This window comes from Mobula hypostoma, chromosome 10 (genome assembly GCF_963921235.1).
Source record: "Mobula hypostoma chromosome 10, sMobHyp1.1, whole genome shotgun sequence".
NCBI lineage: Eukaryota > Metazoa > Chordata > Chondrichthyes > Myliobatiformes > Myliobatidae > Mobula > Mobula hypostoma.
In genome coordinates, this window is record NC_086106.1 from 117,428,221 (window position 1) to 117,448,223 (window position 20,003).

General features: G+C 44.5%; 1 protein-coding gene and 1 long non-coding RNA gene across 5 annotated transcripts in view; one reads left to right on the plus strand and one right to left on the minus strand.

The window, feature by feature from the left end:
- si:rp71-46j2.7 (sorting nexin-25) overlaps window positions 1-20,003 on the minus strand; it is a 110,698-nt gene that overhangs the window by 36,249 nt on the left and 54,446 nt on the right. For all 4 annotated transcript variants that reach the window (XR_010019550.1, XM_063061097.1, XM_063061095.1 and 1 more), the window contains 3 exons: window positions 14,187-14,300; window positions 8,124-8,237; window positions 3,576-3,909 (listed from right to left, as the gene is read on the minus strand). Coding sequence is in view for 3 of the 4 variants with exons in the window: in XM_063061097.1 (XP_062917167.1) it covers window positions 3,576-3,909; window positions 8,124-8,237; window positions 14,187-14,300 (562 nt within the window). In the remaining variant the exon portion in view is untranslated. The remainder of the gene's footprint in view (window positions 1-3,575; window positions 3,910-8,123; window positions 8,238-14,186; window positions 14,301-20,003) is intronic.
- The window catches only part of LOC134353142 (uncharacterized), a 51,394-nt gene that overhangs the window by 3,343 nt on the left and 28,048 nt on the right, over window positions 1-20,003 (plus strand). The gene's annotated exons all lie outside the window — the stretch shown is intronic.

The window sequence follows — 20,003 nt, forward strand, 5'->3', positions numbered from 1 at the left end:
ACCACTGCGTTCCATGCTTGTATCACTCTCCCTACTAGCCCTTTCTTTCCCGGAGAAAACGGTCTCTGGCTGTCCACTTGATCTACGTCCCTTATCATCTTGTACACCTCTATCAAGTCACCTCTCATCCTCCTTCATTCCAAAAAGAAAAGCCCTGGCTTGCTCTACCTATCCTCCTAGGTTATTTTCTCCAATCCGGGTCGCATCCCGGTAAATCTCCTCTGCACCCTCTCTAGAGCTTCCACATCCCACACAGGAGAGTAGTGTGCAAACTTAAAGCACACGGTATTGGGGGTAAGGCATTGGTGTGGGTGGAGAATTGGTTAGCAGACAGGAAGCAAAGAGTGGGAATAAACGGGACCTTTTCAGAATGGCAGGCGGTGACTAGTGGGGTACCGCAAGGCTCAGTGCTGGGACCCCAGTTGTTTACAATATATATTAATGACTTGGATGAGGGAATTAAATGCAGCATCTCCAAGTTTGCGGATGACACGAAGCTGGGTGGCAGTGTTAGCAGTGAGGAGGATGCTAAGAGGATGCAGGGTGACTTGGATAGGTTGGGTGAGTGGGCAAATTCATGGCAGATACAATTTAATGTGGATAAATGTGAAGTTATCCACTTTGGTGGCAAAAATAGGAAAACAGATTATTATCTGAATGGTGGCCGATTAGGAAAAGGGGAGGTGCAATGAGACCTGGGTGTCATTATACACCAGTCATTGAAAGTGGGCATGCAGGTACAGCAGGCGGTGAAAAAGGCAAATGGTATGCTGGCATTTATAGTGAGAGGATTCGAGTACAGGAGCAGGGAGGTACTACTGCAGTTGTACAAGGCCTTGGTGAGACCACACCTGGAGTATTGTGTGCAGTTTTGGTCCCCTAATCTGAGGAAAGACATCTTTGCCATAGAAGGAGTACAAAGAAGGTTCACCAGATTGATTCCTGGGATGGCAGGACTTTCATATGAAGAAAGACTGGATGAACTGGGCTTGTACTCGTTGGAATTTAGAAGATTGAGGTGGGATCTGATTGAAATGTATAAGATCCTAAAGGGATTGGACAGGCTAGATGCAGGAAGATTCTTCCCGATGTTGGGGAAGTCCAGAACGAGGGGCCGCCGTTTGAGGATAGAGGGGAAGCCTTTTAGGACCGAGATTAGGAAAAACTTCTTCACACAGAGAGTGGTGAATCTGTGGAATTCTCTGCCACAGGAAACAGTTGAGGCCAGTTCATTGGTTATATTTAAGAGGGAGTTAGATATGGCCCTTGTGGCTACGGGGGTCAGGGGGTATGGAGGGAAGGCTGGGGCGGGGTTCTGAGTTGGATGATCAGCCATGATCATAATAAATGGCGGTGCAGGCTCGAAGGGCCGAATGGCCTACTCCTGCACCTATTTTCTATGTTTCTATGTTTCTATCCTTCCTATAGTGAGGTGACCAGAACTGAACAATTATATGTTGATTAATATCCTTGCATTCCCACAGTCAGGGGAATCAAACTTAGCTTCTATACTTCTGTATGCGAGAGCAGTACTAGGACAAACTAGATGCCAGTTAAAAACAACAGCAGTGGACACATTAAGTGGCGAGAAGTTTCTCAGCACAGACACATCCCAGGGGCAGGGAGTGAACATCCTGACTTCAATCAGCTTGCTTATTCGCTTGCTGTTGTGTTACCTGGGTGGCCAGGTGGAGATACGTCTCTACCAAAGGAGGTGTAAGCCAGTCCTTCTCTCCACCAGTCTGCAGGTCACCCTTGGGCAAGGTGTAGCACCTGCTTAGCCCCCTTAGTAAGGCCACGTGAAGACAAGGGAGTGGGTAGTGGATGGTCGTACGAGCAGCTGGTGCATATCACAAGTCCTGGTTATGTGACCACTGACACCAGGCAGACAATCTCTGAAGAGTATCGATAATGGCTGGGGTCACCCGTCTTGTAAAGACACTGCCCAGAAGAAGGCAATGGTAGATCACTTCTGTGGAAAAATCATGGTCATGAGACCATGATCACCTACATCATATGACACGATCCACGAAGATGATGATGAAATGTACTGCCATCAGTCAGAACATATAACTAACACTGAAAGAACTCTTTAATTCGCTCTACAAATTCCTCTTGAATAATCTGTAATATTATTTTGTGGGCACGTGGCCAAGTGGTTAAGGCATTGGACTAGCAACCTGAAGGGCGTGAGTTCGAGCCCCAGCCGAGGAAGCGTGTTGTGTCCTTGAGCAAGGCATTTAATCACACATTGCTCTGCGACGACACTGGTGCCAAGCTGTATGGGTCCTAATGCCCTTCCCTTGGACAACATCGGTGTCGTGGAGAGGGGAGACTTGCAGCATGGGCAACTGCTGGTCTTCCATATAACCTTGCCCAGGCCTGCGCCCTGGAGAGTGAAGACTTTCCAGCTGCAGATCCATGGTCTCGCAAGACTAACGGATGCCTTTACTTTACTTTAATCTGTAATATGCATATTACCAAGAGGAGGTAGTCATTGCATTTTTCCATCCTGTAAGGTTGCCTTATTTTCAGCCTAACTGTGCAAACTGTTTATCAATGGTTTTGTTCTCTCAATCACAAAAGTAGCAGATATAGTTTCAAATATAGAGTCAGTGGATGTCTGCAAGTCCACTGGGGAGGTCAAAGCTCGGTGTCTGCACAGGAAACTGTAGCCAGAGACCTCTCCTGAGTTTAAAGGTCTGTGTTTGTGTGTGAGTGGGAGGGAGGAATGGAGTTTATTTTTGCTGTTGTAGGTTGTTGCTTGTTGTGTTCTGTGTTGTTCCGCCCAGCATTGTGGGCACTGGAACGTGTGGTCCCCGGGCGTGTTGGTTGTTAATGCAAATGATGCCTTTCAATGTGTATTTCCATGTACACATGGCAAGTAAACTTGAATCTTCTGTTATAAAATATGTGTGATATATTTTTATGCATAAAAGTCAACACTGGAACTTCAAATTGTTGACATTGTTGTTTATGTACCATACAATCTCCTTTGTTTTGTTTTCATTATATACTTGGGGTCAAATGCTACAATTCTTAAAGGAAGGTGTGTGTCCAACACAAAAAGTCCATTGAGATCTGTCTTCAGCTTGTTGTACTAAAATGGACAATATTGTCATGAATATGGAACACAGAACAGTACCATGCAGAACAGGCCCTTCGGCCCACAATGTTGTGATAACCTTTAAATCTACTCTAAGATCAATATAACCCTTCCTTCTCAAGTAGCTCTCCATTTTTCTTTCACCCCTGTGCCTCTTAAATGTCGCTGATGTATTTGCCTTTCCCCCTACTCTCTGTAAAATAACTACCTCTGACATCCCCCCTGTATTTTCCTCCAATCCCCGTAAAATTATGCCCTCTCATATTAGCCATTTCCGTCCTGGGAGAAAGTCTCTGGCTGTCCACTACAGCCTAACTCTGCCCCTTATCATCTTGTACACCTCTATCAAGTCACCTCTCATCCTCTTTCTCTCCAAGGAGTAAAGGCTTAACTTGCTCAACCTATCCACAACAGACAAAACCATTTAATTAGGAAGTAATGCATTAGGAAGAAAAAAATAAAGATTCACCTATCCGTAATATTTCTTCCAGGAGCTTATGGATGTGGCCTGCAATTCCTTCAGGCGTTTCAGTAAGTCTTTCAGAAACTCCTGAGCTTTGCTTTTTGTGACGGACACTGTATTTTTTCACATCTTCATTGTCAGGGCTGAAGGGCAAGGCCTTGAAGGAAACCTCAGCATCTGTATCCTCATAGTTTACTGTGGAAGGAAATGATTCGGCAGAATCTGTGTCCTGGGCTTCCGTGTTTGATGGGCTAGTGTTGGCAAGTCCTACAGCATCGTCCCCATCATCCAGATCTTTGTCATGTGGGCTCTCTGAAGTATTGCTCTCCGCGTCAGTTTCCTGTGATTATGTAGCAGACATGAGAAAAGAAACACGACACAGAAATGATCATGGAGCCCTAAGTTTCGCACTTCATGAATAATAACTTTGCACAGATAATCACTTAAAGGCTGTTAACTGTCTTCCCAGACACAACCTCCTCCAACTCCACAAGAATGCAACTCATTCTTTCAGCTCCTCTCACTTCTTACACAACCTCGACACCCAGCTGCCAAGCTCCTAAGCATTACAATTTACTTCTTTCCGATGCACCTTAAAATCAAACTCTTTGACTAAACTTTGGCCAGCTGCTCCAAAGTCTCCTTGCCAAACTTTGTGAAAGAATACTCAGGTGACATTTTTCGTACATTTTAAGACATTAATAATTTCGCAGAACGCTGCAGAAAATTAGGTTCCTTCGTAAGCAAACATATAATTAGAGAGGTGGGGCCAGAGTGGTTTAAAGAATCTTCCTAAGTGACCTAAGATGTGTCAAATGCTCTTTTTATTGCTTGTAATAATCTTGTGACAACAGAAACATACAGTGGAACATTCTGAAAGTATTGTGCTCATTAAATTAGAATATAAAATATTAATAATTGGTAAGAGGCCAGAAGATGATCCCCACAAGAAAAGGAAGTAAGAGTGGATGAAAATGTAAAGAACAACACACACAAAATGCCGGAGGAACACAGCAGCTCAGGCAGCATCCATGGAGAGAAACAAACAGACAATGTTTTGTGCTGAGACACTTGTAAATCTAGCCAAGAAGAAAAGAAAAGCTTACGAAAGGTTCAAAAAACTAGGTAATGATAGAGATCTAGAAGATTATAAGGCTAGCAGGAAGGAGCTTAAGAATTAAATTAGGAGAGCCAGAAGGCCTTAGCGGACAAGATTAAGGAAAACCCCAAGGCATTCTACAAGTATGTGAAGAACAAGAGGATAAGATGTGAGAGGATAGGACCAATCAAGTGTGACAGTGGAAAAGTGTGTATGGAACTGGAGGAGATAGCAGAGGTAATTAATGAGTACTTTGCCTCAGTACTCACTACGGAAAAGAATCTTGTTGATTGTAGGGATGACTTACAGCAGACTGAAAAGCTTGAGCATGTAGATATTAAAAAAGAGGATGTGCTGGAGCATTTGGAAAGCATCAAGTTGGATGTCACTGGGACCGGACGAGAAGTACCCCAGGTTACCGTTGGAGGTGAGGGAGGAGATTGCTGATCCTCTGGCGATGATCTTTGCATCATCAATGGGGACAGGAGAGGTTCCAGAGGACTGGAGATTTGCGGATGTTGTTCCCTTATTCAAGAAAGAAAGTAGAGATAGCCCAGGAAATTATAGGCCAGTAAGTATTACTTCAGTGGTTGGTAAGTTGATGGAAAAGATCCTGAGGGGCAGAATTTATGAACATTTGGAGAGGTATAATATGATTAGGAATAGTCAGCATGGCTTTGTCAAAGGCAGGTCGTGCCTTACGAGCCTGATTGAATTTTTTGAGGATGTGACTAAACACATTGATGAGGGTAGAGCAGTAGATGTAGTGTATATGGATTTCAGTAAGGCATTTGATAAGGTACCCCATGCAAGGCTTATTGAGAAAGTAAAGAGGCATGGGATCCAAGGGGACATTGCTTTGTGGCTTGCTCACAGAAGGCAAAGAGTGGTTGTAGACTGGCCGTATTGCCTCAGGGATCTGTTCTGGGACCCCTACTCTTAGTGATTTTTATAAATGACCTGGATGAAGAAGTGGAGGGATGGGTTAGTTAATTTGCTGATGACAAAAAGGTTGGGTGTATTGTGGATAGTGTGGAGGGCTGTCAGAGATTACAGCGGGACATTGATAGGATGCAAAACTGGGCTGAGAAGTGGCAGATGGAGTTCAACCCAGATAAGTGTGAGGTGGTTCATTTTGGTAGGTCAAATATGATGGCAGAATATAGTATTAATGGTAAGACTCTTGGCAGTGTGGAGGATCAGAGGGATCTTGGGGTCCGAGTCCATAGGACACTCAAAGCAGCTGCACAGGTTGACTCTGTGGTTAAGAAGGCATACAGTGCATTGGCCTTCATCTATCATGGGATTGAGTTTAAGAGCTGAGAGGTAATGTTACAGCTATATAGGACCCTGGTCAGACCCCACTTGGAGTACTGTTCTCTGTTCTGGTTGCCTCACTACAGGAAGAATTTGGAAACTATAGAAAGGGTGCAGAGGAGATTTACAAGGATGTTGCCTGGATTGGGGAGCATGCCTTATGAGAATAGGTTGAGTGTACTCGGCCTTTTCTCCTTGGAGCGACAGAGGATGAGAGGTGACCTGATAGAGGTGTACAAGATAATGAGAGGCATTGATCGTGTGGATAGTCAGAGGCTTTTTCCCAGGGCTGAAATGGCTAACAGGAGAGGATGTAGTTTTAAGGTGTTTGGAAGTAGGTACAGAGGAGATGTCAGGGGTAAGTTTTTTTACGCAGAGTGGTGAGTGTGTGGAATGGGCTGCTGGCGATGGTGATGGAGGCAGATACGACAGGGTCTTTTAAGAGACTCCTGGATAGGTACATGGAACTTAGAAAAACAAAGGGCTATGGGTAACCCTAGGTAATTTCTAAGGTAAGGACATGTTCGGCACAGCATTGTGGGCCGAAGGGTCTGTATTGTGCTGTAGGTTTTCTATGTTTCTATGTTACTGTGAGCATTTATTGATTGAACACTGTTATCGTTGACATGTTTTCTCCATGTGACTTTAAGCATTGAAACAGAATTAGTCCGTTCAGTCTGTCATTTGATCATGTGTGATTTATTTTCCCTCTCAGCCCCATTTTCCTGTAAGCTCTGACACCTTTACTAATCAAAAATCTATCAACCACCTCTTTAAATAAACCCATTGATTTGGCCTCCACAGTCATTGGTGGCAATGAATTTCACAGATTCACCATTCTCTGGCTGAAGAAATTCCCCCTCATCCCTGTTCTAAATGGACGTTCTTCTATCCAATGCTGGTTCCCTGGCTTCTTCCCCTTCCTTGGCTTCCTCCTTTCCTGCAGCCGTGACACTATCTCTGATCAACAGTGCCACGCCCCCACCTCTTTTGCCTCCGTCCCCGTCCTTTCTGAAACATCTAAAGCCTGGTACTCTAAGTAACCATTCCTGTCCCTGAACTATCCAAGTCTCTGTAATGGCCCCAACATCATAGCTCCAAGTACTGATCCACACTCTAAGCTTATCTGCTTTGTTCATTATACTCCTTGCATTAAAATAGACACGTCTCAAACCATCAGTCTGAGTGCATTCGTTCTCTATCACCTGCCTATCCTTCCTCTCGCACTGTCTCCAAGCTTTCTCTATTTGTGAGCCAACCGCCTCTTCCTCCGTCTCTTCAATTCGGTTCCCACACCACCCCCTCCCCCCGGCAATCTGAGATGACTACCTTTGAGGTCCTGCTTCTCAACTTCCTTCCTAACTCCCTGAAATCTGTTTTCAGGACCTCTTTCCTTTTCCTGCCTATGTCATTGGTACCAGTATGTACCACGACTTCTGGCTGTTCTCCTTCCCACTTCGTGGACGCGATCAGAACCATCCCGTACCCTGGCACCTGGGAGGCAAACTACCATCTGAGTTTCTTTCCTGCATCCACAGAGTCGCCTCTCTTGACCCCCTAACTATAGAGTCCCCTATCACTGCTGCCTTCTTCCTTTCCCTACCCTTCTGAGCCACAGGGCCAGACTCTGTGCCAGAGGTGCAGCCACTGTTTCCCTCAGGTAGGCCGTCCCCCCGCCCCCCAACAGTACTCAAACAGGAGTACTTCTTGTCAAGGGGAACAGCCACAGGGGTGCTCTCTAGCCTCTGACTCTTGCCCTTCCCTCTCCTGACTGTTACCCACTTCTCTGTCTCCAGAGGTCCCGGTGTGACTACCTGCCTGTAGCTCCTCTCTATCACCTCCTCACTCTCCCTGACCAGATGAAGGTCATCGAGCTGCAGCTCCAGTTCCCTAACCCAGTCCCTAAGGAGCTGCAGCTCGACGCACCTGGCGCAGATGTGGCCGTCCGGGAGGCTGAGAGTCTCCAGGACTTCCCACATCTGACACCGAGCACAGAACACCGGCCTCACACAGATACTTCCTGTCTGTATTCTACACGGATAGTGCAGACTTACTACTTAGTCTAAGGTTTCTTTAAAAAACTTGTTCACCAGGTTCAGAATGAAAGGGAAGAAATTTTCCACTTCCCGTGGTCATACCTCATCCTCCTCAGGAACCAGTGACGTTAGCAGCCCAATGTAGTCTCGGTCACTGGGTGAGAAGAAGTTAAGTACATTTTCGTTGCACAAAATGGACTCATCTGAGATCAATTTCTGTAACAGAGAATGCACCAGGCATTAATCAAACCAGCAGGATTTAAGATGTGTGGTTCTGGAAAACAGCTTCCTAGCCAATGAAAGTGCAGAAGCAGATACGACATTGTAATAGACTCACTTCAACAGTGGAATATTCCTGAAATAATCTACAGCCATCAACTGAAGGTTCTTTTTGGAAGGAGAGAGAAGTCCTGTCACCTGCCTGCCATATCACATGATCTCTTATGTAAATACAGCAACACAACATTTTTAAAATTTTGCAAATGTACTAATTAAGATTCCAGAATGCCAGTGTTCAACATAAGGTGCCTGGTGTTTGGATTTTTAGCAGTGTTGAGGAACAAAAGGATCTTAGGGTCCACGCCCATAGATCCCTAAAAGTAGCCACACAAGTTGAGAGGGTTATTAAGAAGGCATATGGTGTGTTGATCGTCATTAGTCCAGGGACTGAGTTCAAGAAGCACAAGGTAATGTTGCAGCTCCATAAAACCCTGTTTAGACCACACTTGGAAGAATGTGGTCAATTCTGGTCAACTCATTATAGGAAAGACATGGAAGATTAAGAGAGGGTGCAGAGGAGAGTTACCAGGATTAGAGAACATGTCTTATGAGGATAGGCTGAACGAGCTAAGAGTTTTCTCTTTGGAGCGAAGGAGGATGAGAGGTGACTTGACAGAGGTAATATAAGATGATAAGAGACATCACATCCACCACCTCTGCAAGCAGCTTGCTCCACACTCTCACCACCTTTTGAGTGAAGGTTTCCCCTCATGCTCCCTCAAACATTTCACCTTTAACCCTTAACCCATGACATCTAGTTCTAGACTTGCTCAACCTCAGTGGAAAAAGCCTGTTTGCATTTACCCTATCTATACCCCTTATAATTTAGTACACCTCTATCAAATCTCCCCTCATTCAGCTACGATACAGGGAATAAAGTCCGAACCTGTTTAACCTTTCCCTATCACTCAGGTCCTCAAGTCCCGGCAATAACTTCGCAAATTTTCTGTAGGCTACGCTGCTGGCTGACCAAGATGCCCAGCTAAGCTAGGCCCATTTCCCTACCTCTGGTCCATCTCCCTCTACATCTGTCCTATTTCTGTACATCTAAATGGCTTTTATATGTTGTTAATGTACCTGCCACACTCACTTCCTGTGATAGTTCATACCATATATGGGCCACCCCCTGGGTGCAAAAGAGTCCCCTTGTGTTTCCATTAAATATGTTGGCATAAACCAATGCTCTCTCATTCCAGACTTTAAAATCATACAAAAAGAAGTGCAGATGGCCCAGTCCGTCCCAGGTAAAGCCCTCTGCCACTGAGCGTGTCTCCATGGAGCACCATCGCAGGAAAGTGACATCCATCACTGGAGACTCCCACCACCGAGGTCATGCTCACTGCTTGCTTCTGCCATCAGGAAGAAGGTACAGGAGCCTCAGAACTCACACCACCAGGTTCAGGAACAGGAACCTCAGAACTCACACCACCAGGTTCAGGAACAGGAGCCTCAGAACTCACACCACCAGGTTCAGGAACAGGAGCCTCAGAACTCACACCACCAGGTTCAGGAACAGGAGCCTCAGAACTCACACCACCAGGTTCAGGAACAGGAGCCTCAGAACTCACACCACCAGGTTCAGGAACAGGAGCCTCAGAACTCACACCACCAGGTTCAGGAACAGAGGCCTCAGAACTCACACCACCAGGTTCAGGAGCAGGAACCTCAGAACTCACACCACCCGGTTCAGGAGCAGGAGCCTTAGAACTCACACCACCAGGTTCAGGAACCACCAGATTAAACCATCAGGCTCCTGAACCAGGATCAGGATCAGAATCAGAATCAGGTTTATTATCACCGGCATGTGACGTGAAATTTGTTAACTTAGCAGCAGCAGTTCAATGCAATACATAATCTAGCAGAGAGAAAAAAAAATAAAACAATAATAATAAACAAGTAAATCAATTGCATATATTGAATAGATTTTAAAAAACATGCAGAAACAGAAATACTATATATTTTTTTAAAAAGTGAGGTAGTGTCCATTTAGGAATCGGATGGCAGAGGGGAAGAAGCTGTTCCTGAATCGCTGAGTGTGTGCCTTCAGGCTTCTGTACCTCCTGCCTGATGGTAACGGTGAGAAAAGGGCGTGCCCTGGCTGCTGGAGATCCTTAACAATGGAAGCTGCCTTTCTGAGACACCGCTCCCTAAAGATGTCCTAGGTACTTTGTAGGCTCGTGCCCAAGATGGACCTGACTAGATTTACAACCTTCTGCAGCTTCTTTCAGTCCTGTGCAGTAGCCCCTCCATACCAGACAGTGATGCAGCCTGTCAGAATGCTCTACACGGTACAACTATAGAAGTTTTTGAGTGTATTTGTTGACATGCCAAATCACTTCAAGCTCCTAATAAAGTATAGCCACTGTCTTGCCTTCTTTAGGAGTACAAAGAAGGTTCACCAGATTGATTCCTGGGATGGCTGGACTTTCATATGATGAAAGACTGAAGTGACTAGGCTTATACCCGTTGGAATTTATAAGATTGACGGGGGGATCTTATTGAAACGTATAAAATCCTAAAGGGGTTGGACAGGCTAGATGCAGGAAGATTGTTCCCGATGTTGGGGAAGTCCAGAATGAGGGGTCACAGTTTGAGGATAAAGGGGAAGCCTTTTAAGACCGAGATGAGGAAAAACTTCTTCACACAGAGAGTGGTGAATCTGTGGAATTCTCTGCCACAGGAAACAGTTGAGGCCAGATCATTGGCTATATTTAAGAGGGAGTTAGATATGGCTCTTGTGGCTAAAGGGATCAGGAAGTATGGAGAGAAGGCAGGTACAGGGTTCTGAATTGGATGATCAGCCATGATCATACTGAATGGCGGTGCAGGCTCGAAGGGCCGAATGGCCTACTCCTGCACCTATTTTCTATGTTTCTATGTTTATAACTACATCAATATGTTGGGACCAGGTTAGATCTTGACGTCCAGGAACTTGAAGCTGCTCACTCTCTCCACTTCTGATCCCTCTATGAGCATTGGTATGTGTTCCTTCATCCTACCCTTCCTGAAGTCCACAATCAGCTTTTCCGTCTTACTGACGTTGAGTGCCAGGTTGTTGCTTTGGCTCCATTCCACTAGTTGGCATATCACACTCCTGTACGCCCTCTTGTCACCACCTGAGATTCTATCAACAATGGTTGTATTATCAGTATATCTGTAGATGATATTTGAGCTATGCCTAGCCACACAGTCATGTGTATACAGAGAGTAGAGCAGTGGGTTAAGCACACACCCCTGAGGTGCACCAGTGTTGATTGTCAGCGAGGAGGATATGTTATCACCAAACTGCACAGATTGTGGTCTTCCAGTTAGGAAGACAAGGATCCAATTGCAGAGGGAGGTACAGAGGCCCAGGTTCTGCAACTTCTCAATCAGGATTGTGGGAATGATGGTATTAAATGCTGAGCTATAGTCGATGAACAGCACCCTGACGTAGGTGTTTGTGTTGTCTAAGGATAACCACTCAACTTTACTTGTTCCATCATGAACTGTTCCCACAACCAATGGACTCACTTTCAAGGATTCTTTATAGCACGTTCTTGATATTTATGGCTTAATTATTTATCATTATTATTGTTTTTTCATTCTTTTTGTATTTGCAGTGTTTGTTGTCTTTTGCACGCTGGTTGTCCACCTTGTTGGTGTGGTCTTTCAATGATCCTATTATGCTTATTAGATCTACAGTGAGATCCATGGACCAGGAAGGCGGTACTGCAATGCTCTGTGAAGAGCAAAGGACATGACAAAGCATGGTCATCCACTGCGACCAAGGAAGACCCCAGCTTGTGATGCTTGTTCGTACCACTGGACTTGGACTTTGTAGATCAAGAGAGTGGAACTGCCCCAATGCAACGACTTTACCACTTTAAAAGCTCTCTGCACAGGTTTCCTGTCAATGTCGGATATGACGGACACCTATCACCACTACCATTATTGTTTTTTGATTTATTGAGTATGCCCGCAAGAAAATTAATCTCAGGGTTGTATATGGTGACATGTACTGTGTGTACTTTGATAATAAGTTTACGTTGAACTTTGAAGAAGAGACAATATGCATTCACTCTATCCATGCCCCTCCTGATTTTATACACGTTTTGCTCTCTTGTTCCAGCCTTTAAAATCCTCCAAAATCACCCCTCTCTCTCTATAACAAAAGCAGCTTTGCATTATTAACTGGAAGCAGGCCCCTTAGCCATTTCCCCTTCAGCTGAATGAATCCCACAACATTTTGCATCTGCTGTACTCCATTAAGAGATTATTTCAGTACATCACAAGCACTAAATTATCTTTTCATGACTGAGCCTTTCTGCAGATGGTGGCATTACGCTTTATTGAAAACCATTAAAAAAAAATTAGGTTAATTTAAAAGAAAACAATTTTATGCCACAGGATCAGGAAAATCTGCAGAGGTTTATAAGCTCAGCCAGCCCCATAATGGGCACTCGCCTCCCCACCAGCAAGGACATCTTCAAACGGCAATGCCTCAAAAAGATCACAGGCGCCATTAAGGACCCACGTCGCCTGGGACTTACCCTCCCCTCATTATTACCATCGGGGAGAAGGTAAGGGAGCCTAAAGGTGCACACTCGATGTTTCAGAAACAGACTCTTCCCCTCTGCCATCAGATGTATGAACGGTTCATGAATCCATGAACACCACCTCACCACTCCTCTGTCTTTTTGCACTACCTATTTATTTTTATACATTATTGTCACCTTCACGCCTTGCACTGTACTGCTTCCACAAAGCAATACATTTCACAACAGATGCCAGTCATAATAACCTTGATTCTGAGGCTCAAAGTTCAAAGTAAGTTTACTATCAAAGTACATATATGTTACCATATACAACCCTGAGATGTATTGTCTTAAGGGCTTCCATTATTAAGGACCCCCAGCACCCAGGGCATGCTCTTTTCTCACTGTTACCATCAGGTAGGAGGTACAGAAGCCTGAAGGCACACACTCAGCGATTCAGGAACAGCTTCTTCCCCTCTGCCATCCGATTCCTGAATGGCCATTGAACCTTGGACACTCTCACTTTTTAAAAAATATATAGTATTTCTGTTTTTTGCATGATTTTTAATCTATTCAATATACATATACTGTATAAAGTATACGGAATAAGATTTATTTATTATTTTTTTCTTCTGTATTATGTATTGCATTGAACTGCTGCTACAAATTTCACGTCATATGCCGGTGATAATAAACCTGATTCTGATTCTCAATAAATCCATTCCGGAATAATAACCAGAATGGATTCAATGAAAGACTGCACCAACGTGGATATTCAACTAGCGTGCGAAAGACAGCAAACAGTGCAAATACAAAATGAAGAAATAATAAATAAACAAGCAAACAATAAATCTGGAGAATGAGATGAGGAGTCCTTGAAAGTGAGTCCTTGGGTAGTGGGAACATTTCAGTGATGGGGTAAGTGAATTTGAGTGAAGTTATCCCCTTTGGTTCAAGAGCCTGATGGTTGAGGGGTAATAACTGTTCCTGAACCTGGTGACATGAGTCCTGAGGCTCCTGTACCTTCTTCCTGATGGCAGCAGTGAGAAGAGAGAATGACCTGGGTGGTGAGGGTCACTGATGATGGATGCTGCTTCCCGTGATAGCGCTCCGTGTAGAGGTGCTCAATGTGGGGAGGGCTTTACCTGTGATGGACTGGAGCGTATCCACTACTTTTTATAGGAGCTTTCACACAAGAGCGTTGGTGCTTCCATACCAGTCTGTGATGCAGCCAGTCAATATACTCAGATATTCTCCACTACACATCTATATCTTCGTTCTTTTGGTGGACCGTTCACATCAAATATTCATTTACGCGGGGTACATCACACAGAATCAATGAACTATTGAAAATGTTTGACTGTCTAACCTCTAAAATCCCGTTCAGCTGACACTTAAAGCCTTCTCTGAATTCACTGTTGATGGTGTCAGCAGACAAGTCGTTGAGCAAAGGCAGTTCTATTTCACCAAGGGAGCTGAACGCCTGAAAAACAAATAGAACAGATATCAGACACAGTCCAAAGGGGTGAAATGATCTGGAGTGGGAGCCTGTTTCAGCATAACCTGCAATATTGACATCTCATTCTAGAATCAGAATCAGGTTTATTATCACCGGCATGTGACATGAAATTTGTTAACTTAGCAGCAGCAGTTCAATGCAATACATAATCTAGCAGCAAAAAAACCCAATAATAATAAATTTAAAAAAAGTAAATCAATTACGTACACTGAATAGATGACAAAAAAAGTGCAAAAACAGAAATACTATATATTTTGTTGAATACTATATATTCAACAAACAACAACAGAATCAACAAACTCATTTGTAAGGCCAGTGATGTTGTGGGGATGGAACTGGACTCTCTGACGGTGGTGTCTGAAAAGAGGATGCTGTCCAAGTTGCATGCCATCTTGGACAATGTCTCCCATCCACTACATAATGTACTGGTTGGGCACAGGAGTACATTCAGCCAGAGACTCATTCCACCGAGATGCAACACAGAGCATCATAGGAAGTCATTCCTGCCTGTGGCCATCAAACTTTACAACTCCTCCCTTGGAGGGTCAGACACCCTGAGCCAATAGGCTGGTCCTGGACTTATTTCATAATTTACTGGCATAATTTACATATTACTATTTAACTATTTATGGTTCTATGACTATTTATTATTTATGGTGCAACTGTAACGAAAACCAATTTCCCCCTGGGATCCATAAAGTATGACTATGACTATGACTATTTTTTTTTAAAAAGTGAGGTAGTGTCCAAAGATTCAATGTCCATTTAGGAATCGGATGGCAGAGGGGAAGAAGCTGTTCCTGAATCGCTGAGTGTGAGCCTTCAGGCTTCTGTACCTCCTGCCTGATGGTAACAGTGAGAAAAGGCCATGCCCTGCGTGCTGGAGGTCCTTAGTAATGGACGCTGCCTTTCTGAGACACCGCTCCCTGAAGATGTTGTGGGTACTTTGTAGGCTAATACCAAAGATGGAGCTGACTAGATTTACAACCTTCTGCAGCTTCTTTCGGTCCTGTGCAGTAGCCCCTCCATACCAGACAGTGATGTAGCCTGTCAGAATGCTCTCCACGGTACAACTATAGAAGTTTTTGAGTGTATTTGTTGACATGCCAAATCTCTTTAAACTCCTAATAAAGTATAGTCGCTGTCTTGCCTTCTTTATAACTACATTGATATGTTGGGACCAGGTTAGATCCTCAGAGATCTTGACACCCAGGAACTTGAAGCTGCTCACTCTCTCCACTTCTGATCCCTCTATGAAGATTAGTATGTGTTCCTTTGTCTTACCCTTCCTGAAGTCTTACTTTCATCTTACTGACGTTGAGTGCCAGGTTGTTGCTGTGGCACCATTCCACTAGTTGGCATATCTCACTCCTGTACACCCTCTCATCACCACCTGAGATTCTACCAACAATGGTTGTATTGTCAGCAAATTTTTTGATGGTATTTGAGCTATGCCTAGCCACACAGTCATGTGTATACAGAGAGTAGAGCAGTGGGCTAAGCTCACACCCCTGAGGTGCACCAGTGTTAATCGTCAGCGAGGAGGATATATTATCACCAAACCACACAGACTGTGGTCTTCTGGTTAGGAAGTCATGAATCCAATTGCAGAGCGAGGTACAGAGGCCCGGGTTCTGCAACTTCTCCATCAGGATTATGGAAATGATGGTATTAAATGCTGAGCTATAATCAATGAACAGCATCCTGACAGAGGTGTTTGTGTTGTCCAGGTGGTCTAAAGCCGTGTGGAGAGCCAATGAGATTGCGTCTGCTGTTGACCTATTGTGGCAATAGGCAAATTGCAATGGATCCAGGTCCTTGCTGAGGCAGGAGTTCAGTCTAGTCACAACCAACCTCTCAAAGCATTTCATCACTGTGCGATAGTCATTAAGGCAGCTCACATTATTCTTCTTAGGCACTGGTATAATTGTTGCCTTTTTGAAACAAGTGGGAACATCTGCCTGTAGCAGTGAGAGATTGAAAATGTCCTTGAATACTCCCCCTAGTTGGTTGGCACAGGTTTTCAGAGCCTTACCAGGTACTCCATTGGGACCTTCCGCCTTGCAAGGGTTCATTCCCTTTAAAGACAGTCTAACATTGGCCTCTGAGACAGAGATCACAGGGTCATCAGGTGCAGCAGGGATCTTCACAGCTGTAGTTGTGTTCTTCCTTTCAAAGCGTGCATAGAAGGCACTGAGTTCATCTGGTAGTGAAGCATCGTTGCCATTCATGCTATTGGGTTTTGCTTTGTAGGGAGTAATGTCGTGCATCCGATGTCACCTCCAACCTCGTTCGAAATTGTCTCTTTGCCCTTGAAATAGCCCTCCGCAAATCATACCTGATTTTCTTCTACAGGCCTGGGTCGCCAGACCTGAATGCCACAGATCTAGCCTTCAGCAGACGGTGTACCTCCTGGTTCATCCACGGCTTTTGGTTTGGGAATGTACAGTAAGTCTTTGTAGGCACACACTCACCCACACAGGTTTTAATGAAGTCGGTAACAATTACAGCATACTCATTCAGGTTCGAAGATGAATCCCTGAATACAGTCCAGTCCACCAATTCAAAGCAGTCCTGTAGGCGCTCCTGTGCTTCCCTTGTCCAAACCTTCTTCGTCCTCACTGCTGGTGCTGCAGTCTTCAGTCTCTGCTTGTACTCAGGGAGTAGAAGTACAGCTAGGTGATCAGACTTCCTGAAATGAGGGCATGGAATAGCATGGTAGGCATTCTTGATGGTGGTGTAGCAATGGTCCAGTGTGTTGTTTCCTCTAGTATTGTAAGTGATTTGTTGATGGTAATTGGTTCGTGATTTTTTCAGACTGGCCTGGTTGAAATCTCCCAAAATGATGAAGATGCTAGGGTGAGCTGTTTTGTGTATGTTGATCCCATTACTCAATTCCTCTAAAGCCTGCTTGGCATTGGCCCGAGGTGGAATGTAAACTGCTACCAAAATGACCCCAGAGAACTCCCGTGGTAGGTAAAATGAACAGCACTTTACTGCTAGATATTCCAGGTCTGGTGAGCAGAATTGGGACAGCACTGATATATTTGTGCACCAAGAAGAGTTGATCATGAGGCATACTCCTCCACCTCTGCTTTTGAGAGACTCTATAGATCTACCCTGACGGTGTATAGTAAACCCGTCGATCTGAATCACTGCATCTGGTACGGAAGGGGTTAACCAGGATTCAGTGAAACAAAGGACACACATGGTCCTAATGTCCCTCTGATTCAGCACCTTAGCTCTGAGATCATCCATGTTATTCACCAGAGCCTGCACGTTCGCCAGCAAGATAGTCGATATAGGGAGTTTAAAACCCCATTTCCTTAAACGCACTTGTAACTCCAATCTACACCTGCGCTTCCTCCGAGGTGTCGTCCGTAGGAACTTCTGACCACAATCGGTGTTGTTTCCACCAGTTTTACGCAGCAATAGTTCATTTAAATGCATTAAGACATTTCCATCACCAAAACTTGGTTCCAATGTCTTTTAATTGCTGTCTTAAAGAGTTTGCACATTATCTCTGTGAGTGTACTTTCTTCGGGTACTCCAGCTACCTCCAACGTTCCAAAGACGTACGGTTAGCGTGAGCATGTTGTGGGCATGCTGTGTTGGTGCCGGAAGCATGGAGACACTTGTGGGCTGCCTCCAATACATCCTTCGACTGTGTTGGTCCTTGAGGCAAATGACACTTTTCATTGTATGCTTAGATGTTTCGATGTACATGTGACAAATAAAGCTAATCTTTCTTTCTTTACAGCCAAATTGTGTATGTACTGCAAGCAACTAAGAATAATTTTCTCAATGCCCTCAATACTGCTCAATTCCTCAAGTTACAAATTTTGTCATATCACTGGTAATTTCTTAGGGCACATGCTCTCTCCCCTAATTGATAACATTTTTTTACTGTATTGAAGAGAAGGTTTCTTAAGGTTGTTATAACTGGGGGGGGGGGTGGTTGTGGCGATGAGCTCCCGCTACCTATTAAATGCTCCCAATGGTGTGCATCCCAAGTAACCTCTGTGGTTTAGCTACTAATCCCAGCCGCACTGTTCCTACCGACAGGAGAAGGGGCAAAGGCTGGTTACTGGCCCCTGAAACCCAGTTGCTTTGGTTGGATGGGGCTCGTCAGCCGTGCATGGCAGTTCTTCTAGGAGAAGGAAAGCCCTGATCTCAAACTTCCACTGCCTTTGTGGTGATACTCACTCATGGGGAAGGCTTCAGGAGTAAACACCAAGGAAAGCTGGAGTCCCTGAGGCCCCAACTCATCCTCTGATGAGTTCCAAGCTGACCGGCAACTCCTACAATGCTGCTGGTGCCAAACTCTATCGGTCTCTGCCATTTTGTTGGATTGCTCAGCTGCAAGGAGAGGGGCTGCTTGCTACATGGGTAACAGATTGTTCTCTATATTGTACTGCCCTGGCTTGTATATAACGTAGACAGCTAGGATGGAACATTTCTAACCAACGGAGGGGCCTCAATTAAAGAGAACCATCTCCACCCACAATGCATTTTCCACCTCTCTGATTCTGCTGAGGTTGTCAAGGAGTTGCACTCTTTAACGATAAAGATCAGCTTTATTTGTCACATGTACCCCAAAACATAGAGTGAAATGTGTCGTTTGCATCAAAAATAGCAGCGAGGATAGTGCTGGGGCAGCTTGCAAGTGTCACCATGTTTCTGACGCCAACGTGGCATGCCCACAACCTACTAACCCTATACTCACGTCACTGGAGTGTGAGAGGAAATCGAGGCACCCGCAGGAAACTCATGCATTCGTAGGTAGAACTCCTTACAGAGGTGGGAACCAAACTCTGACCAGCGATTGCCAATGCTGTAAAGCGATTGCAATAACCTCAACACTACCAATATTAGGATTCATCATAACTTATCCTTGAATATGGTTTCAAATTCCCCAGTCTTTCTGAGGATTGCACCTCCTCCATGAAATTAAGGCAAATTGTGAGTAGTAATGCTAAACTGGCTGTAATTAAGAGAAACAAAAACAATGAATGGTTGGTGGACATCTGTTTATATTAAATCTTGCAGCGCTAACAGTGAAAATGATCCTTAATGATACAGACAACATAAAAACGAGTGCACAGAACATTACCCCAGAAGTGCATTGCATATTGCAAAGACTTATTATGGCAGAGAGAACGGAAAGAAAGATTAAATATGTAGTTAAAAACAATAAAGTAATTTGTATTTGCCCCTGCGTTTGATGATGGTCTAGGAAAAAGCCAGCTCAATTTTGGCAAGACCTGAAAAAACATGAGGTGGACGCTAGATATGCTGAAAAATCATTCAAGAACAGCTCTGAAGAGAGAAAGCTTTCCCGATGAGCTGAAGGAGTTCTCATTGAGGAAGGTGGCTTATTTCCTAAACATGCAAATCAGATGAGCTCTTTTGGATGAGGATGCCTTAATGCACGATCACCTCAAGTGATGAGAAACTTGCTCCAGGGAGAAAAGGAGAGGGAAGGTGAAACTAAAAAAAAAACAGAGCAGTGATCAGGTGCTTTTTGTTTGCACTATTCGTTTAGTTTCACGTTTATATTGTCGTTCCTCTTCGTGCCTTGTGGTGCACTGGACAGCATTTTTGCCATTTCCTTAGCACTTGTCTGGTTTTTTTTTTAATGAGGTTGAGCTGCTAGCTTGATGCTCA